At 41.2% G+C, this 26,694-nt stretch overlaps 1 protein-coding gene across 1 annotated transcript; it reads left to right on the forward strand.

Moving 5' to 3' along the window:
* Positions 1-370: 370 nt before the first annotated feature.
* ASPA (aspartoacylase) lies at positions 371-17,366 on the forward strand. Its single transcript, XM_079797928.1, has 6 exons — positions 371-756; positions 4,358-4,553; positions 6,192-6,285; positions 8,073-8,180; positions 12,372-12,481; positions 16,674-17,366. Exons 1-6 carry the CDS (start codon positions 524-526, stop codon positions 16,869-16,871), a joined length of 939 nt encoding a protein of 312 aa, XP_079654054.1. The 5' UTR covers positions 371-523; the 3' UTR covers positions 16,872-17,366.
* Positions 17,367-26,694: the final 9,328 nt, after the last annotated feature.

Raw genomic sequence — 26,694 nt, forward strand, 5'->3', positions numbered from 1 at the left:
AGATGAGGAGGTATACCTGAACTCATTTCAGAGAAGAAGTCTTTTTAAATACAAGTAGAAATTATAAATATTGAATAATAATATGCATATTATATTTTTATATTTAGAAAAGTATAAACTTTTTATTACTACAAATAGTCATGAAAGCACCATTAGATGGCGTTCTAGAGAAAACACAATTTTTGTCTTATTATGAGATACTAATTTATCACTGCATTTAGATCTACCAACCATTTGAGGGAGTTAGAAGTTAAAGTAAATAGCTGTAACTCTAGTTGATCTCTGCATATTTTGATCCAAATATGGTAAAGGGCAGGGCTAAAGAAGGGAGTGCCCTATAATAAACAGGGCTCAGACTTGCAACAGAAAATTAAAATACACTCCGCTCAAGAGAACTCTGCACTTTGCACTTTGGTAAAAGTCTCATTTAGGTTTAGCTTTCTAAAAGTTTCTTAAGAAAGTAAGTTTTCTTTGCTCTTCTTTCTTCCGAATTGCAGAAATCAGATAAAAATTACTTGATAAAATGACTTATCATGTTGTTGAAGATCCCATAAAAAAGGTTGCTATCTTTGGAGGAACTCATGGGAATGAGCTAACAGGAGTATTTCTGGTCAAGCACTGGCTAGATAATGGTGCTGAGATTCAGAGAACAGGGCTGGAGGTAAAACCATTTATCACCAACCCAAGAGCCGTGAAGAAGTGTACCAGATATATTGACTGTGACCTGAATCGAGTTTTTGACCCTGGAAATCTTGGGTAAGACTATATATTGTGAATGCATGTGTGTATGTGAAAAGTGGTAAATGTGGGAGAAAACACATATGTGTGTGCTATTCATGTCTATACGTATAGTGGCTATTGTGAATAAGATCATTTTCACTTTAATCACACTCTTAGGAATTATTTATTTCTCTAAACTGGGCATTCACATGCTCTTTCATAAACCTTTTTAAGCATTAGACTGTCCTTCACTAATTTTTTAAAATGTATTCTGTACAGACTGAGATAAATAACAAATGTTCTACTTTTAAATCTATCTTTAAAAGACCAGAATTAAGTCTTTTGCATTAAATTAGTATTTGGTCACTGTACTTGGGTACATATGTACTTGTTAGCTTTCTGAGTGATTCACTACTATGTTTTCATGCAACTACATTTATGATAGTACATAAAGTTCTAGTTAAGAAAAATGTTATGTTTTGATTAATATTTGTTTAATGAAAGTATTCAACCATAACACTCAAGGTATGTTTTGATTAGTTATTTTTGCCTCTGTTTGCATTATTATAGCTACTATTGTAGATATGTAGGTTCCTAAGTATTTTCTTTTTACCACTTCTTTCATTTGTCTAAAAATATTATTAAACACCTACTTTTCACGGGGCACTGTGCCAGGTACTGTTGAAGTACAAAGCTATGTGCAAACATGGTTTCTACCCTTAAGGAGTTCATAGATGAGTAGCTAAGATATAAGGTGGGGCAGGAACAACTAACACAGCACTGTTTTATGTACTCATTTTCTAATAAATGGTCATTTGAGTTTAGAGGGTTACTTAAGTATAATCTCACCTCAGATCAAAAGTTAGTTACTAACTTTAGTACAAATATGCCTCACCTTATGGAATAGATTTTTTTCCAGGGCAATTAGACATCAGTCATACTTTGTATATCCAATCCTATTTTTACTAGCATAAATTTTAACTTCAAAAATGCTTTATCTTCATGACTGAGGTTATGTCAACACAATTAAAGTTTATCTATTCACTTAAATAGCTGTTAACTGACTCATAAGATTTTGTTGAAGTATAACTCCTATAGATGACATGTTAACTTCCCAATAACTCTTAAATGGACTAGGAAGAGTTTTCTTATGACTGCTCAGTAGTATGCATTTCAGTGAGAGCAGTCTCTTAAATTAAATTTGCCTTCTACTTCTTACATTTTAACACTATTCGGAGGCTAGACAGTTCTCTCTCAGGGTGGTTATGGACATTTATGAGATACATAGATTACCTTCTCCTGTCCTTACTCTCCCAAATTAGTTACTTTTCCTGTGTTCTCCATCTCAGTGATATCACCGTTACCCACCAAATCCTCTATGAAAATCATCTTAGGCCCTAGCTGGTTTTGCTCAGTGGATAGAGCGTCAGCCTGCAGACTGAAGGGTCCCAGATTTGTCAAGGGCACATGCCTAGGTTGTGGGCTTGATGTGTAGGGGATGTGTAGGAGGCAGCCAATCAATGATTCTCTCTCATCATTGATGTTTCTATCTCTCTTTTCCTCTCCCTTCCTCTCTGAAATCAATAAAGATATATTTTTGAAAAAGAAAATCATCTTAGAACCTTCCTCATTCCTCACTCCTCCATGTCTAGTGAATCACTAAGTCTTCCCAATTATATCATCTTCCTCTGCATTTTCACTACCTTAGTTTATGTGTTCTGTGGGCAGTTGGAGGAGCCTCCTGAAGAATCTTTCTGCATCTGGTCTACTCCAATCCTTCCTGCCATGGAATCATCCTAACATGCAAATCTTATGTCTCTCCCCTATGGAAAATTCTTCACAAATCTCTTACCCAGGATAGATTTCAGTAACAGTTTGGATGATGCACCCTTTAGGATCTTCCCCTGCCTGTTCTTTCAGCTTCCTCCTTTGGGACTCTTCCTGAGGACCTGGCCTCCAGGCACAATGCGTAAAACTTCAAGCCTTGACTCTGAGCAACTGGGTGGGAGAATTAGAAGCAAATCAGGTGAGAGTGGGAGGATCTAATAGAGATGTTTCGTGAGCTAACTTTTTTAAATCCTCACCCAAGGGTATTTTTCCATTGATTTCTAGAGAGAGTGAAAGGGAGGGGGGAGAGAGATAGGAGAGAGAGAGAAACATTAATGTGACAGGCCCCCTGGCCAGGGACAGGGGTCAGACCTGTAACCCAGGTGCCTGCCCTTGACCAGAATCAAAGCCACGACCCCCTGGTATGCAGGCCATTGCTTAAACCACTGAGCCATGCCAACCAGGACATAAATTAACTTTTTGTTGTATTTTTCCTTTTTATTTAATTTATTGGGATGACACTGATTAACAAATTATGCAGATTTTAGGTACACAATTCCACAACACATCATCTGTACACTGTATATATTCATTAGGAACTATATTTGATTATATACAACAGAAACATAAAGACAGTGGCTTAAACAAATAAGATTTTCTTTTTCACAAATAATAAATCCAGAGATGCAGTAGCTCAATTATATCATAAATGCCACAGGTTCTTCCCATCTTCCCACTGCACCATCCTTAGCATGCACTTTTTTCCTCATAGTTTTTGCTTTCTAACCAAAACACAGCTGCTCCACCTTCTTGATTGCATTCTAGGCAAGAATTACCCAGATGCAAAGTCCCTTGAAGATAGTAGCAAAAATAGTCAGAAAAATAGAAATATGTAGATGGAATTATAGAGAAATGGTTGGTTTAATGCGGGAAAATAAATTTAAATCATCATCATGTATAGTAAGAAAAAAAAATACCCTAACCATTGCTGGAAGGGAGAAGGGGATAGGTAGAGACTCATTTCAGAATTTAATAAAAACTATAAAGCTTTATCCCAGAAAAAAATATGCATATACTTGCAAAAGTTTTGCATTTTCTCAGGGCTTACAAACTTGTCTGTAAAGTTTATCCCTGGATCACTAGTAGTTCCCAGACCCCAATTAAGAATGTGAACATTATCTAAATTTAACTATTTTTATGCACTGGAATTAGCTGTAGGACAAAAACAATTGCATTTGATTGTCTATCTCAGGGGTGGGGAACATCCGGCCTGTGGGCTGTATAAGGCCCGGGAAATCATTTGGTCTGCCCCTGCCCAGGCATTAGGGGTGAAGTAACTAAATGTTTAACCAAATATAGCAGGCTAATTTTTAAGTTGATAATTTTGTATGGTCTGCGAATGATGTTATAAATATCCAAATGGCCCTTGGCAGAAAAAAGTTCCCCACCCCTAGACTAGGCCCAGAATATCTCAGTGCACATAACTACTAAGAAATTGTTGATTAAATCAATGAATAAATTTTGTTTGAGGTTGAAGTCAGGTAGTAAATTCTGTTTGAAATGTCCTTCCTTTGACAGCCACATAAATGAAATATTATTTGCAATCATGCCAATGCAACAGTACATAGAATCAAATGAAGAAAAAATTGTAATTTTTCATTTGTAAAGTTTTCAAATAAGTTTCCACTTCCCTCACAGGTTTTTCATATTAAAGTTTGGCAACTGGTTCCTTATACACTGTGTTCTTATTGTATATTTGTGTTATATTCGCCATAGATATTTTTAATCTTTTTCTTTTTGCTAATAACAGCAAAAATATGTCAGAGGATTTGCCATATGAAGTGAGAAGGGCTCAAGAAATAAATCATTTATTTGGTCCAAAAGACAGTGAAGATTCCTATGACATTATTTTTGACCTTCACAATACTACTTCTAATATGGGGTGCACTCTTATTCTTGAAGATTCCAGGAATGACTTTTTAATTCAGATGTTTCATTACATTAAGGTAATGTCAATGTTACTAATTTATAAGTTAGCATAAGACCTGTACTTTTAAGTCAATTATAGATATAAAACAACCAGAAAAGTGTCAGGAGGGTGGGCCTAAGAAAGATGGGGAAGTGGGAGGAGCACCAGAATGGAGGTTGTGGTGACAAGCAGGAGAAAAGGGAGAGGAAATGAGTCAAATAATAAATACAGTGAATAATAAAACATTTATAGATTCTTGTGTCTATAAAACTATAAATCTTTTATCCAGACAGCTGTCAAATCATAGGCTATTTGGTAAAATTAATACCAAACTTTAAAATGGTGTCATGGAAGTAGTTCAATTACAGTTTTAGGAAGCTCCAGAAATAGTAATTTAATGTTGACTATAGACCAACGATAAAAATATTGTCTCTCTTTAGTCTGTCCTTCTCTCCATTTGATTCAGATACCCCAGCTGAAATGATTTTCAGCTAATCATTTTAAGGTTCAGAAATCTACAAGATGAAAAATTTAGTAATACAGTGCATGTAGCTAGAGAAAAATTGCTAGGAAATAACAACCAAGTAAAAACACAAATAACCATCTGTATGCTTATTATTGAATAGTAAATACCCTTCCTTCTTTCCAGAGAGCTGGTATGATTTAATGGAAAGAGTTTGTCCTATGTACCCAGGAGAACCTGGGTTCAAATCCTAGCTTTCTCATTCACTAACCTTGGACAAGATACATTGCTTTCTCATTTGATAAAGTTGACATAGTAACATTTACTTATATGGCTGTTAAAAACCTTAAATGAGATAAAGTATTTAAAGCATTTAGCCTAATATCTGGAAGACAGTAAAGATTAACTATTATTTTTGTTTCCTTTGAGTTTTTGACAATAACTAGATAGTTCTAGTAGGAGATCATAATGTAGCTATTCTTCATTGCTCATTGAAGAAAAGCTGAATGCTTTGGTTGCCAGGCATGGAAGCAGCATAGTTGACAGTGTTATCAAAATTGAGAGGCCTGTCTTGAATTCTCATTCAGAGACCTGGACTATAGGGTTAGAAACAAAATTCTTTTTTTAAAAAAAAAATATATTAATATTTTATTGATTTTTTACAGAGAGGAAAGGAAAGGGATAGAGAGTTAGAGACATCGATGAGAGAGAAACATCGATCAGCTGCCTCCTGCACACCCCCTACTTGGGATGTGCCCGCAACCAAGGTACATGCCCTTGACCAGAATCAAACCTGAGACCTTTCAGTCTGCAGGCCGACGCTCTATCCACTGAGCCAAACCGGCCAGGGCAGAAACAAAATTCTTTAAGAGCATTACTAAGCTAAACAGAAAGTGTAACCATTTATTTTAAAAAAGAAATAACCAAATCCATTCAGAAGGAAAATTTATTTTATATTCTTTAATCCCATGGTTCTTGAGAATTTAATGTACATTTTACCCAGGAAGCTATGCATCATTCAATTTATATGTAATTTATTTATGTTTTCAAAGTTTTAAAAACAACATTGGATTTTAGAGTGTGTTTTATAAAGCTGTCTTACTAATTTTAGTTGATATAGTAAAATATATTGAAGGCATTATTGACTAGCAGCAAAGAGAACAAAACATATGGTCTTAACATAATGAGAAAGATGTTTTCAATTCATTTCAGACTTCTTTGGCTCCGTTACCCTGCTATATTTATCTTATTGAGCATCCTTCTCTTAAATATGCAACCACTCGTTCTATAGCCAAGTATCCTGTTGGTAAGTCATATTTCACATTGTCACAACTAAACAAAATATGTCCTACATGAAACTCTGAGAAAATTATTTTTTAAAAAATATTTATAGCTACCTTAACTTATCACTGTGACTTATAATTGTCAAGTAGTAAACAAACTCACTCTGGGCAGGTTCAAACTATATAAAATAATTCCTCAATTTTACTGAGCAACTTTCTGCATTTCATGAGGGAAACAATAAGCTGGGGAAATTTGAGTCTTTTATAATGGACAATAAACATGCCTGCCTTTTGCTCCAAGGAAGACGTCATCCCTATTTTTCAATACTGTTCACTATACAAACATTCTTGAAAAATAATTTGGAACCAAGGCAGTCAGCGATTTGCTGGTAAGATGTGCAGAAACACAAAAGATCCATGGAAAATCTTCTCCCAACATCCCACTTAGCCCCTTCTTTGCAGTAGAGTGTCCCATAAACTATTATCCATTCACATGTTCGCCCTATCAGTTACTGGGCTGTGAACTCATCTTACTTTTCAGAACTTCCAGCATGCAAGCAAGCACTCTCATAAACCTCTCACACAGAGAGTCTCTTTTTTCTATATTCCATTCTCTTTCCTAAATGCCCTATTAGCACAATTATTGGCAGATTACACTATCATCATTAAAATTGCTGTCACAATCTTACCAAGAGTAATTTAATTTCAAAACAAGTTGTCGCCCTAGCTGGTTTGGCTCAGTGGATAGAGCGTCGGCCTGTGGACTGAAGAATCCCGGGTTTGATTCCAGTCAAGGGCACATGCCTGGATTGCTGGCTCAATCCCAAGTAGCGGGTGTTCAGGAGGTAGCCAGTCAATGATTCTTCCTCATCATTGATGTTTCTATCTCTCTTTCCCTCTCCCTTTCTTTCTGAAATAAATAAAAATCTATACATATTAAAAGGCTAATATGCAAAGTGTCCCTGCAGGAGTTTGACCGGGAGACCAGGAGTTCTTGCTATGATGTGTGCTGCCCATCAGGGGGCCGTGCAAAATGAAGGAAGGCCCCAGCCAGCAGCTGGGGAAGGGAGGCCCCAGCCCGGCAGCCAGAAGGCCCCGATCGGCCCTGATTGCTGGCCAGGCCTAGGGACCCTAGCCGTGCACAAACCTCTAGTATGTAATTTAACAAAAGTTGTCGAACAATGTAAGCAAATTTAAAATCATTTTGCTTACTTAATCAGTGCTACTTTTGGTGCATAATTAATGGATCATTTGGAGCAAGCTAAATATCCAAGTCTAGGTAATTATTTGAAACAAATCAATGCTTAACAATAATGGATAGAAAACCTGTTTCTCTGTGACACCATATAAAACATATGATTCCCAAACGCTGAAAGAGCAATCTTGGTGTTTGATGTCTGTGGGGCATGCTGCTCCTAGCTAGAATATATATCTACTGATATGTTTGGCAGCTTTTTATATTGCAGTATATATTTTCCCATCCCTTTGACTATATTATGATTTTTAATTTTGGCAATATTGAATGAAATTTAAAGAAAAAAAAGACCCTAAGATCTTGCATCTGTAACATAACTCTGATATTTTCATGTTCTCTCCCAGTCTTCATTCACTTTGCATAGAACTTGAACATGTAAATGTTCTGCCTTATTTTTTGCCCAACATTATGTCTGAAATAATTTTTCATGGTGCTACATGGCCTAACTTTGTACCAATTTTTCATGATTGGAATTCTATATCTTGATATATTAAAATGCTTAATTTTATACTCTAATACTTTCATAAATGTGACTATCTCCCGTTCTGTACCTAGGCATAGAAGTTGGTCCCCAGCCTCAAGGGGTTCTGAGAGCTGATATTTTGGATCAAATGAGAAAAATGATTAAATATGCTCTTGATTTTATACGTAATTTCAATGAAGGTAAGTAGTAGGTAGGAGTTGTTATCTTAATTGTTAACGTGTGTGTGTGTGTGTGTGTGTGTGTGTGTGTGTGTGTGTGTGTGTGTAAATATATCAGAAAAGGGAGATGAGATGAGCACACATGCTAACTTCACCACTAAACACTGAAATAGCAATTGTAGCCTAGGTCAAATTTGCCATGCTCAGGATATTAGGTGCTTTTTAAAAGTTTCATTCACTTCAGCCATTCCTCAATGACCAAAATAGACACATTCAAGAAAAGCCACTACCAATTAAAGATCTCCTAATTTTCCTATTAACCCCATTTTAAAAAACAATGATATACTAAGAAATACAAATGTCTAAAAAGCATATGAACAGACGTCCAATATTACTAGAAATTAGAGAAATGCAAATTAAAATGAGAAAGTATTTTCTCCCATTAGAGTAGGAAAATATTAAAACCTGATAATATTGTGTTGGTAAGGGTGTAGGAAAGCAGGATGGGAAAGACATGCTAAAGAATAATTTTACAGTACCCACTTTTGAAAATGCACAAATCCTATGATGCAGCAATTCCACATCTCAAAGAAACACAAACACATGCACACCCAATATGTCATATACAAGAGTGGCTACCATAGCATTGCTTGTGCCAACAAAACAATAGAAACAACCCTGAATATTCATCAGTTGTTAAACAGTCAAACTACCATGGAAGGAGCTTCAAAATACATTGTTAATTAAAGAAAGCAAGTTGCAGACCAAAACATGAAGTATACCAATTTCCCCAAAATAATAATAATAATAAACACTTGCTAGAATATGTATACATATATGTGTTAATGTACAGGAAAAGTCCTTGAAGAAAACACATCAAACTGTGATTATTGAGGAGGGGAGGAGGAAAAACAAGTTAAATTTGTTTTAATTGTTTCCAAAAAGAATTATGCATTGTAATTAAGAAATAAGACCAGCTGGTGTGGCTCAGTGGTTGAGCATTGACCTATGAACCAGGAGGTCATGGTCAGAGCACATGCTGGGGTTGTAGGCTTGATCCCCAGTGTGGGGTGTGCAGGAGGCAGCCTATCAATGATTCTCTGTCATCATTGGTGTTTCTGTCTCTCTCTCTCTCCCTCTCCCTTCCTCTTTTAAATCAATAAAAAAATATAAAAAAGAAATAATTTAATTGGTAGATATATGAAATTTTATGTACTATCCATATATTCAGTAAATCCTACAGCAAAAACAAGTAGCCTATTTAATTATTTTTAAAATAAGTTTACTTTAATTTGTTTAAATAAAAAAAATTAAAAAGACATCCTATGTAAATAATTATTCCAACAGGCTGAATTCAAATCGTTGTTGAGGAATGGGTCATTATAGTGACAAAGCTGGTAGATAGTTCAGTGTCTGTGGGGAGTATAATTCCTTAAATTCACCTTATTGCCCCGTACTGCAATCACAGGCATTTTTTTCTGTGCTTGGGAATCCTTTGACTCCAAAGTCATAAAGACTGAAAATCAGCTTGTCGCCACCTTTGTCTGAGGACAGGTTCTGTACGGTATAATGGGCCCGATATTGGAAAGGTCACCACTTATTCACACCTTCAAATAGTAAGTGTGGGGCTATAGAATGCTAAGAAGTGATGCCCTGAGTAGAAGGCCTCAAACCTGAGTGGAAAAACATGGTTTTCAAATCATAGTCCATAGATTCCTATCAGAAGTGTGGGGATCTAGTAGTTGTCCTAGTAGCTCCATGACAGCCAAACCCCTGCCCTTTAACCAGAGCAGTTCGTCTATCTGTTCTATTGCTCTTACCCTGTAACATTTCTTTTAAGCAACAGATTCTGTGATTCGAACATTTTAAGCCACTATTAATTTAGACTATCCATCTTGGTGGATTTTTACCTAACATGGAACAGCGGCATTATCCAAAGAATGCTGATCATAACCACCTGGAGAAAAGTCTCTGGAAATGTGCAGAAAAGCTCCATCCTTGGCTCTGTGCTACTCAACATTATCAGTGACTTGAATGAGACATGCCTTTATATGAGTGATAGGTGGCAGGAAGCCTGCAGGAAAACATCCATTCAGAAGGTGGATCCAAAAAGTCCTGGCAATCTTTAACAATTGTCTAAACCAAATGTTTTAGGTTAAATACATCAGGAACAAAGTTTTGCTTTTATGTTTTTAAAAAAATCCCAGGATGAGGGCAGTGATGGTCTCTTTTTTGCCTTGGATAAACAGCACCTGGAGAACTGTGAATAAATTTTGAGTCCTATTTCAGGAGGAACGTCTATAAAGTAGAGGTTAGCCAAGGAGAGAGTTGAGAATGTTGAAGAGTTGAAAAACATGATAAAAGTAATCCCTCAGATGCACATAGAACTTCAATTTACAAAGTACCTTCACATATATCCTCATGGACCTGCCACATATGAGTGGTGATGGATATAACTCAGAATACTGAGGCTGGCCAAAAGAAGGCTTAAGGGTAATTTGATTTTAGAGTTTCAGAAGTGCTTTATTGGAAAGCAGTTAGACACATTTTCTGTGACTCAGAGGGAAGAATAGAATCAGTGGGATCAAGTTAACTGGAGACAGAAATTTCCAATTAACAAAGCTGACCAACAGTGGAATGGCCCACACTTGGTCAGAAAGATATGGAGAATACCCGAGCATTGATGAAGTCAGGCATTCGAGGCTCCTTCTAACTCTGAGATTCTAAGTAGCAACAAACATACTCCTTTGTGTCCTACCTCTTTTTCCTTTCCTCCCAATGGACCTTCTGGTTTAAAAAGGTGACATCTGATAAATTTCTATATTCACCTTGACAGGTTTGGTAGATTGTAAAAACGGCCACAAATTATTTCCTTCCCTGCATCCATGTCTTTGCAATGTGATGTTTTAAATCCTTCTACCAAGAGATGGAGTCTATTTCTCTACCCCCTGAATTTGGCTTGGCCACATGACTTATTTTGTGACACAGAAGAGGCTTGGAAAAGACTTGCACCTTGGGGCTTGCTCTCTTGCTGCCCTAGGGAACGCCGCACTGCCATAAGTGAATCAGTTTACCCTATCCTTCTGGATAATGGGAAGCTGTGAAGTAGAGGACTCTGACACCCTAGCCAATAGTTCTGCAGCTCTAGCTGACTCCTGTCAAATGCCAGACGTGAGAGTAAGGCCATCTTAGATCACCTAGCCTCCAGCTGATCTGCCAGCTCACCACAAATGCATGAGCAAGCCAATTAGAAATCAGCCAAGCCAGCCTAAACCAGAGGAGCCACCCAACCAACAGAATGTAGAGGTTAGCCAAATTTATCTCATGATTTACCCACAGAATCATGAGATAAATTAAAGGATCATGGTTCTACGCCACTAAGTTTTGGGATAGTGTGTTAAGCAGCCAAATCTAACTGATACAGAAGTGACCACAGGATATCCACCTTCCAACCTGGCTGTACTTTCTGCTCTAAGGGAAAAGGAAGATTTTCCTTTAAGTTGCAACCATAGCACACTATGGGCCCTACATTTAATGAAAGTTCATCCTGTTTGCTCAGACATTGCCTGGTGCATGTAAACTACTCCTTTTTCAAGTTTCTGGGCATTGGGTTGCTTCATGTTGCTACATCTTTGCAAGTTGGACTCCACTGGTGGCAGACTGCCTGCATCCCAAGATCTGTCCAGTGGTTAATGTACTTAGTTAAGAGAAGGAACATGATGCTGAAGTCACCTAACCTGCTAGAAGTCTCCTGAGCATATGCAGGCATAGAATGTCAGAGCTGGACGGGAGCTCCAAGACCAACTGGTTCAAACCTTCCTTTGACAGGTAAAGAACATGAGCCTCCGGAAGTTAAGCCTCTTGCTCAGGGTTACACGGTGAGGAGATTAGAGCCCTGGTGTCCTGACTCCCAGCCCCAGGCCCTTTTCTCTCACACTGGCTTTTTAAGGTGTGTTCTTCCGCTGTCTGTCAGTGTACTTGTGAACAGTGTGTTGATAGGAATAATTCGAGAACATCTTTTGGCTTCGTGTTGTTTATGAACATCCTCAACTGACATGGTGTGCGCTCCCTGTGACTGTCTTCTTTTTTTTCCAATTACATTTGACATTCAATCTGCAACTATAAGTCTTCACTTTTTGGTTATTGTTCTTCCCTTAAAGTACGAACTTCCTTTTCTCAGTTGCCATTTTATACATTTTGTTTTTGCCATAGGGAAAGAATTTCCTCCTTGTGCTATTGAAGTCTATAAAATAATGGAGAAAGTTGATTATCCCAGGAATGAAAATGGAGAAATTGCTGCTATTATCCACCCTAATCTGCAGGTAACATTTGCTGTTTCTTTAAAATACTCAAAATATGAGCCCTCTTTCCCCCACCTCCTTCACCCCCCGCTCCAGTGAGTAGAGTTTTATAGTTCATAAAGGATCTTACGTATGTTGGCTCTTTTGTCGTATTCTCAAATACAGTGCAGTGTAAGCAAGGTGTGCATACCTTCATGTGATAAATATTTACTGAGTGCATCCTGTGCTGGCTGTAGTATACATCATTGAACATGGTCTATATTCTTGTGAACATCACAGTCTAGATATATTAAAGTCTAAAGTGTAGGTTAAAATAAAGAAAACCAGATGCTCTAAGAGAATACTGAGGCAAGGAGGGGTGGTCAGACAAGAGCTGTCAAAGAAGGTAAACTTCCTGCCAAGGGCAGTGGGTAGGAATTATTATATTCATTTTAGCATAAGAAAGCAGAAGCTCAGAAGTTAGATCGTTCCCATAGCCATCGAGCTATCAGTGGCAGATCCAGAGCTAAAGTTCTCTGCAGTTCACCACACTGCTGCCACCTCCCTGTGATCATCACTGAGTAAGTTAGAGCAAAACAATCAAAGCCTCTTGCTTTGGAATGTTTTCTGCCATTTCCTGACTCTCCTCGGGTGCCCAATATCTGCTGCTTGTCTGGTTTGATCAATAACCAGTGAAAGAGGGGGAAAAGGCTCTTGGCAGAGTGTAGGAGGTTTGAATCTGGAAAAGGCCAAGGTAAAAGCAGAAGGAGCAGATTCCAAAAAGCTAACACCTCTGTTCCCACTGAGTGTACCCTGAACACTCTCAGACCTCAGAGATGGAAGACACCAGGTGGATTACCTCATCCAGGGCTTTCAGCCCTGCTACGTGTTGCCTAGAGAGCCATGTGGAGGGGAAAATGGGAAACATCTTTAATACTCTCAACAATAAAAATAAATTAAAAAAAAAAACAAAAACACAATGCCAGGACCCCACTGTGAGGTCACCTGATTTCTGACCTGGGTGATCAGTGTGGAAAACCATGGGCCCCACTCAAACTCCAATTAACGGCACTAATAATAGTCATCTAGACTTAGAGCTTAATAAAATAGCCTGCCCAAAAATACACCCTAGTGAGCAAATCCTGCCCTGTGCCTTCCATCCAGGTAGGAACCTGAGGAGGGAGCTTTAGGCAACGTTGGGAAAGAAAGAAAGATAAAGGTTGGGGGTGAGGGCAGGGAAGCACTTACAGGTAACCAAAACAGCAAGAACAATAAAGGCCAAGGCAATGATGTCATAACTAGCTGCAACACGGGACTTTTTAAGTTTTATATTCCTCAAGGAGGAGCACAAGAGACATCCTGGGGAGGCAGAGAAGTGAGATTAATGAGATCAGCAATGAGCAAGGTTAGTGGTAGGTCTTGAAATTCAGAAAGGATAGCTTTGATTTGATAGACAATAAGGAATGGCTCAGTATTCTTCCGGAGGGATTGATTGGTTAGTTATTTCAATAAATAATTAAAATAATTCAGGCCCAGCCTCTTCTGGGCCCTGAGATTCAAGGTAGACAAGGTCCCTCAGGGAGCTTCCATACTAATAGAGGCAGAACAGACTATGAGTAAGTAAGCAATACGTAAACTAGATCATTTCTAATTGTAATAAGTGCTATAAAAATTTAAACAGAATGATAGAGTGCAGGTTAGCAAAGGGTTCCTAGTCAATGGAATCATCAGAAAAAGCTGCCTCTGAGACTAAAGCATTGAGGCTAGAACCTGGGAGGTAAGTCAGCCACGTGGAGAACAAGTGCAAAGGCCCTGAGGCTGGAAGAAACTTGAAGTGTTTGCTGAACGGCACGAAGACCAGTGTCAATGGAGAAAACAGAGAGGACAGTAGACCCTGGAGCCAGAGACACAGGCAGGGACCTGGGTACGAATTCAGATTTTGTTCTAAGAATCATGGTTCTTAATTAGGGATGTTCACTGAAGTTATCTAGGGAATGTCTCCACAAATATCTGGAGCCTATCAGAGAAGCACTAAAGCAGTGCTTCTCAAACACAGGAGAACCACCTGAGGAGCTTGTAAAATCCTGATCCCCAGGTCCCCAGGGATTCTGATTTGATCCATCAAGGTGGAGACAGGACATCAATGAGGTCCACCAGCTGATTTTCCTGTGGCTCGGGTGTGGGTAGCACTGCGCTACATTGGAATCTCAGCAGGTGGGAGTAGCCACCTGTGTGTTAATCCCCTGCAGTTATTCTGGGGCACCTCTCGGACTGGAAACAACTGGTCCAGAGCAGCATTTCTCAGCCACGTTGTCCTGTAGAATCATCTGGGTTTTTTTAAAAGTAAAGAAAAACAGTGAACTATAAATGAGTAACCTGAGGGAATTGGGAGGACTTTGTGATGGAATTATGTCTTGATTACACAGTTAATGGTTATATGACTCTATGCTATGCACGTGTCAAAACTCATAGAACTGTTACGGATGAGACGACAAGACCTCGGGTCTTGTCTTCTTGAAGGAGAGATTTCCATCAAGAGACAAAGTAAAGCAAAGCAAGCAAGAGTTGATTGGCGGCAGCAAAAACACACTTAGGACCGTGAAACAGGAGAGCCGAGGCTGGGCTGCTCTGGCTCCGACAAGCTCAGGACAAGCTGCCGCTGCCCATTGCTCCCCTGGTTGCAAGTCTCCCGGGGTCCTTTAGAGGGAAGAAGGGGAAAGGGGGATGGTGCTGGCATGTTCTCCTGGGGGAGAGCGGGCACTGGGTCCTTTGTGTTGAGAGTATTTACCTTTCTCTTGCAGGTGGGAATCTTAGGGGAGGTCTCAGGGAGAGTCTCAATAGAATATTCATCAGCTTTCCAGGTGTGTCCTTTCAAGGTCTTGGTCTCCACTGACTGGTCGGAGCCAGGGCAGGGGGTCATTAGTCAATGTAGCTGGTCCTGATACAGCCACAGAGTCACTTGTCTGGTTTTGCTGCTTTTCTGGGCCTGGAGCTGAAATACAACTGAGGCCTAGATGTTATCCTTATGGAGGGAAAGGTCAAGGAGTCTAAATGACATGGCCAGTGATATGCTAGGGGAGAAAAAGGTTACCCCGGGGGTGAGGTCCTTGTTTTCCCAGTTTTGCCCCTTGCTAGGCATCTGGGGCTTTCTACCCTGGTGAGTTTCTATACCTGGCCCATCATCCTTGCTCTGCTCATGTCTAACTATCTATAACAGAACTATACGCAAAAATGAATGCATTTTTCTGTATGTAAATTTTTTTAAAATTATGAAACTCTGATTTGACATATCTGGGATGTGTCCAGTCCCTCTACTCCTCTGTTTTTAAACGCCCCAGGTAATGACCACGTGCAGCCGGGGTTGAGGAAATTGCTGTCAGGCAGCACCTCTCAAACTTGAATGCTGTGCCTGTGACTCTGGGGCATTTGTTAACATGAAGGTCTTGACTGAATGGGTCTGATTGGAGAATGGAATTCTGCTTTTCTAGCTGACACTCAGTGCTGCTGCTGCTGGGAAATGTTAGAAATGCTGACTCTCGGGCCCTCCCCAGACCTATAGGATCAGAATTTGTGCTTTAACAAAATCCCTGCGTGATTCTCAATCACATCAAAGTTTGAGAAAATCTGCTCTCAGCTTCCTGTGGTGTGACAACAGCGGTATTTGAGTTCCAAATTGCTGGTATGGACCTTTCAGATAACTCCTATGTTATCATAATGTAGGGACACGTATGAAAAACATCCACCTTGCCTTCGACTCTTCCCAGACCGCCCCCCTTCTCTCACCAGATCCCACCAGAAAGGCTCTCCTTGCGTGCAGGCGCGGCCTTGCTCACATTTCTGTCCCCAACAGTAGAATGTCTTGCACACAGAAGGCTCTTAATAGATAGTTTCTAAATTTTGCTGAACAGAATTTAACTTCAGCCAACAAGAGGTAGACTATACACTGAGGGAGACGTGCATTGAGATTTGCCTTTTAATATAACAAATCACAAATCTTTTTGGCAACATTCAAGGCAAAGTCGGTTATAAATATTAAAAGGGAAACTCTTAAAACTGCTGCCAAATTACTACTCAGTCTGTTTAGTCAGATCACTCACAAGCTCTCAACGTATCTCTCAAGTATCTCTTTTGACAGAATCCAGTGCTAACTGTTTCAGTTGTCTACAGCCTCACACAAAAATGTTTAAAGTAGGAGAGAAACCGAATGTAATTTATGTATTTTGTTTCCTGAAAGGATCAAGACTGGAAACCGCTGCGCCCTGAGGATCCTGTGTTTTTAACTCTTGATGGAAAGACAATTCCATTAGGTGGAGACTGTATTGTGTACCCAACGTTTGTAAACGAGGCCGCATATTATGAAAAGAAAGAAGCTTTTGCCAAGACAACTATACTAACACTCAAGGCAAAAAGTGTTCGCTCCTCTTTACATTAGACTTCATTTCTGGTTCGCTTGTTAGGCAGTATCTTGAAAAGCTCCACTAGTCTGTAAGCCCCCAAAGGGCAGGGTTGCGCTGGATTTAATGTGCCTTATTCATATCCCTGGCACCTCTTCGGTGCCTTGCACACAATGGGCATTTGGGCAAATTCTTGAATGAATGAATAAATTAATTAATGGATATCTTTTAAAGGTAGCATATTGTGTACATAGCTTATTCAAAGAAATGTATTTCTTATTTCTGTAAAGCTTTTTATATATTATACTTCAATTGTTTAACAGCCTCTCTAATAAAATTGTAATATGCAAATTAACCATCACTCCGCTACATAGGTCACGCCCACCAGCCAAGCCACGCCCACCAGCCAAGCCACGCCCACCAGCCAATCAGGGCGAGTATGCAAATTAACCCCAATCCAAGATGGCTACAGCCACAGAGAGCAAGGTTTCCCAGGTAACAGAGGAAGCCAAGCTTTCCATAGCCATTGCAGGCCTAAGCCTCCACTCAAGCTACAAAGTTTCAATTATAGAAGGTAAACAAATTCAAACAAATGGTGGCAGAATGGAGCTTGAGAGAGCAGGCCAGGGTTGCCGGCGGCAACAGGGGAAGCAAAGTTTTCCCCACACCCTGGCCAGGCTCACCCGCTTAAGGCTACAAAGTTTCAATTGTAGAAGGTGAATTAACTGCCACAGAAATGGCTGCCACCCCTGAGGGAGCAGCAGGCTTGGCTCCGCTCCAGGCTACAAAGTTTCAATTATAGAAGGAAAATAAATTCCAGATACCAGGGCCTCCCCTTGGGTTGCCAGGGGGCGTGGCAGGCCTGCAAACCACCACAGGCCCCTCGATCAGGCCGCCCCACACCCCAAGGGAACCCCCACCCTTATCTGTGACACCCTTCAGGGCAAACCAGCTGGCCCCCACCCGTGCACCAGGCCTCTATCCTAGCTAATAAAAGAGTAATATACAGATTGATCATCACTGCAACACACAATATAGCTGCCCCCATGTGGTCAAAGATCCTGCCCCCATGTGGACACAAGATGGCCACTACAAGATGGCCATCAGGAGAGGGCAGTTGGGAGGCACCCTGCCTGCAAGGGAGGGCAGTTGAGAGGGACCAGGCCTGCAAGGGAGGGCAGTTGGAGGTGATCAACCCTGTAGGAGAGGGCAGTTAGGGATGACCAGGCTGGCAGAGGAGGGAAGTTGGGGCAAACAGGCTGGCAGGGGAGCAGTTAAGCATCAACCAGGCTGGCAGCAGAGTGGTTAGGGGGTGATCAGGCTGGCAGGCAGAAGCGGTTAGGGGCAATCAGGAAGGCAGGCAGGCAAGCAGTTGGGAGCCAGCAGTCCTGGATTGTGAGAGGGATGTCCGACTGCCCATTTAGGCCCGTGGGATCGGGCCTAAACGGGCAGTCGGACATCCCTCCAGGAGTCCCAGATTGGAGAGGGTACAGGCTGGGCTGAGGGACAACCCCCCGCCGTGCACGAATTTCGTGCACCGGGCTTCTAGTTCTTAATAAAGTTTTTAAATTCAAGTTTTTAAGTTGAAGCAGATACTATATACAAAAAGCATAAAATTAAATGTATATTTTCAAGTAATGTATAATGCTACTAGAAACCACTGATGCAGACTTACAGTTTGAATAAATAAAAATCTCTGAATGCCCTTTGTCCACAGACAGTAACCCTCACAAAGCGTCGCTGCTCAGGCCTGTCCACTTGTTCTGCGCTGACCTCAGGGAGCTGAGAGCCTCCTTCTTGAGAAGCTAAGGTTCCTTCCCAATTTGGGAAAGTCGGGAGAGGCCTAGTCCTCACAGCTGTCACTTCTCCTTTTGAAAGAATGCCCTCATTTGCAACCAACATATGAGGAAGTCTTAGGGTCCCCACAGCATAGACAGTAAAGACAGAACTAGCAGAGAACAGTGGACACTAGTGGAAATGTGCCCAGACCCAAGTCTCTGGTTCTTAAATGCATTCTTTCCAGAAATTGTCCTCGTCCTAAGTGCCCACACCCCTCACCTCCCATGATTCTTCTCTTCAAAGTTCTTCGGGCTGGAATGCTGCCTCCCTCCTCTCCAGCCCCTCCAGGAGCCTCCCCTCTCTCTGCCCTTAGTCATAGCAGCCAAGTAAAGAACATTGTTATCCCAAGATTTGGACCCCACAGAACCCATGTTTACCGTTTCCCATGTATTTACCAAAATCAGACTAACATTATGTGGAGCATATATACATAATCATTTTCATTCTTCCAGAGCAAATTCCATTAAGCCAATTTCATTCCATACATAATGAATAGAGCACAAACTTTAATTTTTTCCACATTTATTTTTGCACTTTAACAAAATCCTTTTCATTGGAAAAAACTCTCTTCCTTCTGAATTCTTTAGTAAAACTACAACTTACCTATCAGTTTTTGTACATACCAAGTTTTGCCAAGCTTCCTTCTCCCACTGTGAATGTTCCTTTGTGTTTTATGTCTGAGTCCAATTTTCCTGGGTCAGTTTTTTCCAGGTGTAAATTTTATCAAGAATACCATATTCTTCCATCGAATTTTAGTTACTTATAAATTTACAAGGCTCATTGTATGCATATACATAGATGCATAACCCATGGACACAGACAATAGGGTGGTAAAGGCCTGGGGCAGGGAGTGGGAGTGGACTGGAGAGGATCAATGGAGGGAAAGGGGGACATATGTAATACTTTCAACAATAAAGATTTTAAAAGGAAAGTGTGGACGAAAGGGGCCACATGCTGACCTGACAAGCTCAGGGGAGGCCTGCATGGCCGTCTTGCAAACTCAGAGACCTAAAGTAACCACAAAGGATGGTCTGAAATTAAACTTTAATAAAAAGCAGTTGTGGTGGGCAGTTATGTTATAGGCCAGCATCTTCACTGACAAGGTCAACCTTTACCTTAACTGAGCCTATCTGTCTTTTTGCATCTATGATAACATGCCCTTGAAATGTCTGGGTAACTTGTGACTTCCCTTTTTCTGGAGCCCCTGGGGCACAACCGAATGTGCTGGGGGCCAGGACAGATACCACAAATTCCTTCATTATCATGTTAATTGTTCCTGCACCCACCAGTGTGTCCATCATTTTACTTTTTATCCAATCCCAGGGGTCCACCCTCCCCACCCCTACTTTGCTTTATCCCATCTCCTTAATCTATCACCAATGAATTTCATGTAACCCACCTATATCCCTCCTTTGATTGCAATGCATAAATACAAATGTAATCTGCCATTTTCCGCAGAGAATTATCTCAATTCGTTGAGGTTCTGCTTCCCAGCATGTCAACAGTTTGGCTCAAATAAACTCACAAAAATTCTTTACAGGTTTCAATGGTTTTTTTATGTTAACAAAAGAAAGAAATTAAGGACTTAATATTAAAAAGAAATTGCAAGGTTCAGTGTAAGCTACTGTGGTTTCAGTTTTTGTATTGATTATTTCTAGCAAGTCTAATTTTCCCTGACTCAAAGTCTTCAGAGTTTCTAATTAAGTGTGATTTTTTTTAAAATCTATTACATATTGCTGTGTGGCTTTAGCCACTTTAGTTTTAGTGCATTTTGGTTATTTCTAAGTCTGCAGACTTGGTTTTCTCATTTATCAAATGGGGATAATCATAATATCAATGCCCCTCTCATAGGATCATTGTGAAGAATAAGTGAGCTAATGCATATAAGCACTTAGCACAGTGCCTAGCACAGAATAATAAATTATTCAAGTTCAAATATCTAACACAAAAGGCCCTTTATGATCGGCCCCTCCTTCCCCCACCATCTCTCTAGACTCATCTCCCTTCAGGTCCTCTCTGTTCCAGTCTGCTTTGTGTCAGTTATTTCTTATTCCTTCACAGAAGATGGTCCTTCCACCTCGAATTTTCTTCCTCCTTTCTCCAACCCTCCCCCCCTCGGACCTCACTCTAGCTAATTCTTATTTTTCCTTGAAAATGCAACTCAACTCACCCTTGCCGATTTGACTCAGTGGATAGAGTGTTGGTCTGTGGACTGAAGGGTCTTGAGTTCGATCGCAAAGTCATGTACCTCGGGTGCAGGCTTGATCCCCAGGGTGCATGTGGGAGGCAACCAATTGATGTGTCTCTCTCACTTTTCTCTCTCTCTCTCTCTCTCTCTCTCTCTCTCTCTCTCTCTCTCCATCCTCCTCCCTTCCACTCTCTCTAAAAATCAATGGGAAAATGCCCTGGGGTGAGGATTAACATAAATAAATAAATAAATAAATAAATAAATAAATAAATAAATAAATAAATAGCAACTCAATTCATTTCATCCATAAAGCCTTCTTGCCCTGCTCCTTTCCTCTCTCTGCGTCCATCCCATCTCGAGGATATAACCAGTGTCTTTTTTTGGTGTGTGCAACCTAATAAGTGCCAAATAAAGTTTAGTTGAATAAATGAGTGTGCTCAAACATCCCTTCTCTACTGAAAAGTCTTCCTATTACACCCATGTCTATGCCTTCTCTTTGCCTTCTTTTCTTTCTCAGTCACTTCCTGACTACTCCCATCTCCCAAGTGAAATTCACTCCATTCCACACCCTTCAGACTGTTACTTTGTTCCAAAGAATGGCAGGGGGGAAAATACACCCTTTTAAGCCTGCAACCCCATACAAAAACAGGTAAATATTCACATTCAATAATTCCCCCTGTACAAAAACTTTCAGTGGCTTCCCCTAACCCTTGATATGAAATCTCAAAACCTCACCTAGGCCAGACTTGTCTTTTGTGTTCTGGCCTCTACCCTCCTCTCCAGCCCAATTTCATGTCACTTATCCCCTTGCTCCCAGCAATTTGGCCACACAGAGTTCTCCATCCTCAACTACCCTGAGCTCCCTATTACTCTGGGGTCTTTGTCCATATTATTCCCTCTTCTTGAAACTCTATTCCACCCCCACACTCCCTTTACCTGGATGACACTTACTCTTTTTTTTTTTTTTTTTTTTTTTTTTTAGAGAGAGGAAGGGAGAGGGAGAGAGAGAGAGACATCAATGCAAGAGAGAAACATTGATTGGTTGCCTCCTGTACGTGCCCCGACTGGGGATCCAACCTACAGCTTGATGTGTGCCCTGACTGGGAATCAAACCGGCAACCCTTTGGTGCACGGGATGATGCTCCAACCAACTGAGCCACACATGCCAGGGCAATGACACTTATTCTTAAATGTGTTATACAAGTGAAAGGGCAGAGCAGGCCAGCACAAAATGTACTGTACCCTCCATCCTGTGTAACTATGTATATGACTCCTTTTTCTTAGAAAACCGCGAGAATGTAACAGTTGCATAAACCTGCCAATAGGAGTGTAGAGAAGTAGACTCAGTCCAAATTAAGCAATCTCTGTAACCCACGTCACTTCCCTAAGCCCACCCAAATGACCAACCCTTTATAAACTACCCCTCCCCCGGGGTTCTCTCTCTTGCCCCACTGCTGCGTCAGGAGGAGGCTGGGAGCCAAACCCGGGTTTGAATAAAGACTCTTTGCTTTTGCATCGGAGAAAAGACTCCCTGGTGGTTGATTATTGGGGACCCTGAACTCTGGGCATAACACAAGCTCACTGACACTACTAGACTAGCACCAGTAAACTTCAGTTTTATAAATGGGAATCATACAATATCAAAGGCTAAAAAAAATTGCAAAATACCTTTGGAAGGTAATTTTTCATAATATCAAGAGCCATAAAACTGTTCACATTCATTGATTTAGGCATCACACTTTCAGAATATATCCAATAACAAGGATTTCCACCCTTTTTTAAATCAGTCCATCCAGAGTGTTCCCATAGATGGCACATCCATTCCTAGATTATAGCTAAAGCCCTTCAAGCAAGAAATGGAAATGGCTTAATCCATGCATATGGGAATCAGAGAGATTCTGGAATTCCCAGCTCCATCGTGGAGAGCATGGCGCCATGGACTCCCTTCAAACCATGATCTAGGATGTGGATTATGTACAATTCCCATTTCTTGCCACTAAAGAAAACACATTCCATTAAAAGATGTTATTCTGGGAATAATTTGAATTAAGTAAATAATCCACCAAAAGCAGCATTTCACTTATTAATAAATTGTTTGGAAGTTCTGCAACCTATCAAGACACAGCAGTGTCTTGGCATTTAAGTTAAGAACTGTCATCATTATGAAAGAATGAAAAAGTGCTTATACATATGAGTTGGGTAATAATGATGGTAATAACATCAGCTCTTTCATGTCAATTTCCTCATTGCCTCCTCACTAAGCTCCTGTGAGGTAGAAAGAAGGAATTTATCCTTTCTGGTCTCCAGGTGGAGCTATGGTTTCCTATTCATGCAAAATAAGTTGAGAACCAGTGGGGGAGCCAGCAGGGCATGATGGGTAGAGCACGGCCTGATGGTCATACATCCTGAACCACTAACGTTTTCTGGTTGTGATTCCTTGGGCATGTCATTCAACTCCCTGGGTCTCATTTTACTCAAACTCCTTCCAAAGTTGTTGAGGGGTTTCAATGGGGTACTGGAGGTGAATGCACTCTGAGAGGTCAACTCTGTACCAAGATGACCTGTTTTATTGTGCTGGCTCTGTCCCTGAGCTGGGACCGATAATAATGCTTCAGGTCCAAAAGGTGGCTTTCCCTTTATCCACTCATGCTGAGCAGCACTCTAGGATTCTAGTAGGTCTTTATATTGGCACACTTAATACAAGAATAAAACACAATTATAACAAGGCAAAATAAATATTTATTAGAAATCATGAAAGCATTTCTTCAAGGACACTAAAATGTTTACTCTATTTATGACTTCTTTCTTGAACACAGAGTCTCACACACACAATACTAAGAACAAGTAGGTAAATTAGAATTTAGAAGGATAAGGCACATTCAATGAGAACAAGATGATAAATCTGCATTTGGAACCGAGATCACAGTAAAAAACATGTAAATCAATGCAGAAATCAAGTATGGCTTACAGGCCAGGATGATGGCCCCTCTGCCTGGGTCCCGCCCGAAGCAACAGGACACAGTTCACCAGGCCTTGAGGAAGGAAAGGAACGTCAATAATACTGGGCTCTCTCAGGCAGGAGCCTTCGAAGAGCTTAATGACTTCACAGTACAACCTCGCACACCTTCTCCCACACTCCAGGGAGGAAGGTAAGCACCATTTTTATTCCAAATAGATACATCACATGATGTCTAGAATAATGGATTCTTGCTGAGGCAGAGTTTAGCTAAAGGAAAATTTCCAGCTCAAACCATTACCTGAGCATGGGAGATTCCATCCCTGGAAAATGCCTTCCCCTTAAATTGCTGAAATGTAAATCATGGCGTTTTAACATGCCCTAATATGCCCACGTGTGTGTGTGTGTGTGTGTGTGTGTGTGTGTGTCCTGGTGTGTGTGTGTGTGTGTGTGTGTGTGTGTGTGAGAGAGAGAGAGAGAGAGAGAGAGAGAGAGAGAGACCTGGTGTGTGTGTGTGTGTGTGTGTGTGTGTGTGTGTGTGTGTGTCCTGGTGTGTGTGTGTGTGTGTGTGTGTCCTGGTGTGTGTGTGTGTGTGTGTGTGTGTGAGAGAGAGAGAGAGACCTGGTGTGTGTGTGTGTGTGTGTGTGTGTGTTTGTTTTATGCACATCTGTATCACACTTGACTTTCAAATCTGTCATAAGATCATAGGGACCATGTAGACCATCAACATGAATCACCTGAGCAAAAAGCCATAGCCCACTGACATGCCAACCACCAAGGCAGACTCACATTTACTGAATAACTGCTTTTCAAAATGATGGTGCAGGGGGACACCTGTGGTCCAGAAATCCGAACACTCCAGTTTCAACAGCTCTGCTATGACTTCCCGCCTGACTATGAACAAGTGCGCTTTCCTTTCTGAGCTTTAGTGTTAGTTGTAAAATAAGGGGACTCGTCCCTTTAACCTGATGCTCTTTGGCCCACCGCTTCCCTTCACCTGAGAAAACCCATCTAGGCTCAGACCAGCTAGGCTGAAAGCCTCCTGGGGATGACTATCCAGTACAGCAAAGGTCCTGCCAACGAATTCTATCCAGCCCCACAGCTCTCCGTACAAGTGAGAAGACAAAGATCCCGTTACTGATTTCTACTTCCCTAACCTCCCAGCTTTTCTTCAAGCAAGAAATGGAAATGGCTTAATCCATGTATATGGGAATCAAAGAGATTCTGGAATTCCCAGCTCCAGTTGGAGAGCATGGCGCCATGGACTCCCTTCAAACCAAGACATCTGTTCTCGGTGTATGTAAACGGGTAACTCTAGATACAGGACGCCGATCTGCAGGCTAAAGGACCTTCAAGTTCACCGGACTGTGATCTTTAACATCGTCCCTAATAGGGTCTCAACCAGCGTCCGCTTAAACATCTCCAATATCTAGAGCAGTTGCAGGACGGAATGGAACCAAAATCTCTCCCCTGAAATTTCCCACCTTTGGCACTAGTTCTGCCCACATCTGGAACACATCTGCTCCTCCCGCCTCCGTGACAGGCCTTCCCTTTCCCAGAGGACATACCTAGTCCCTGCTCACACCTGAGCCTGGTCTGACCACTGCGCTGCAGAGCATGCTTGGCGCCTGAGTCAGCTGGAAGCCATTGTGTGGCTCTCAGGTTGCATCCTTGACCCGGCCCATCTCTCCCTGACCCGGCCCATCAGAGGCACAAAGGCCACGTTTCTACTCACCCAGGTGCTGGCACACAGAACAGCCCATAGCCGAGAAACAGCCCATAGTGGCTGCTTGGTTTGTACTTCTCCATTGGCCGCAAGTCAAATTAACTAGCCAATTGCCATGTCGCCTAAAGGCCAAATTCATTTTTGTGCCATTCCAAATTAAATTCATGGTTAATATAGTTTTCATTCAGCCTCAACAACTCCCACATGAATCCTTTTACCAGACAACCGAGGCGGAGTGGCTCCACACATCTGGAACATTTCTGCCATCTCTACTGCATTTCTGCCCCCAAACTGGCTCCGTGTGATTTCAGGGGGAGGAAATCAGAGGATGAGGATCTAAAAGCAAGCAACTCATCTTGGCAAATGCGCCTTTCTCACACACCTTTTCCTCAGCTTCCAAATTCACAGTTAGCCAAAATACTTAGTGCCAGAGCATTTCGGGTATTTTGTTGAATTCCTCCGATGAGAAACCCTGATGTATAAGGGTAACCTCTGGGGTGTCAGGCCATATAAACAGAGCAGCTGCTATTTCTGTTTCAGACGAAGCTGGGACCCAGCTCGGAGGCGGGCACTACTGCAGGGCCGGGCGAGGAAGAGAGCCAGGCCTCTCTCCCCATCCCAGCCTCCAGCTGGCTCCTGAGTCAGCCGGACGCGCCGGGGCTGCCTCGCACTGTGCATGTCTCATCTGGGCTTTTGTGTGTGCGAAGAAAAGCTTTTTGTTTCTGCTCCGGCCACCCTGAGGCCTAGTACATAATACTTACATCCATTCCCAAATCCTAAAGTCTACTTCTCCACTTTTAAAATCATGTACTTCATCTGAAGTAATTTTCATTTAAAACTGAAATGTCCTTTTTCTAGTGAAAATAAAATAATAATTTAAAAAAAAAACAGTGTTAATTACACTACGAAAAATGTCTCTCACTTTGAGACAGTTTGAGCCTTGGGGTGCCAATGGGCACTCATCCCAAGGGTAGTTTCCTGTTCCCTGAAGGTTCTGGAAGGGCATTTCCATAACTCACACCCCCCTTCCCCCAGGAGATCGGACTTGCTCAGTCCCCTGAATGCTCTGGGATGGGACCAAGAGTCCCTTCCATTCAGAAGCCCCAGTCACAGCAGGGGAGAGGAGGGATGTGTGGGCTGCGGCTGGGGCTC

The sequence above is a fragment of the Cnephaeus nilssonii genome (assembly GCF_951640355.1).
Source record: "Cnephaeus nilssonii genome assembly, chromosome: 19".
Classification (NCBI taxonomy): domain Eukaryota; kingdom Metazoa; phylum Chordata; class Mammalia; order Chiroptera; family Vespertilionidae; genus Cnephaeus; species Cnephaeus nilssonii.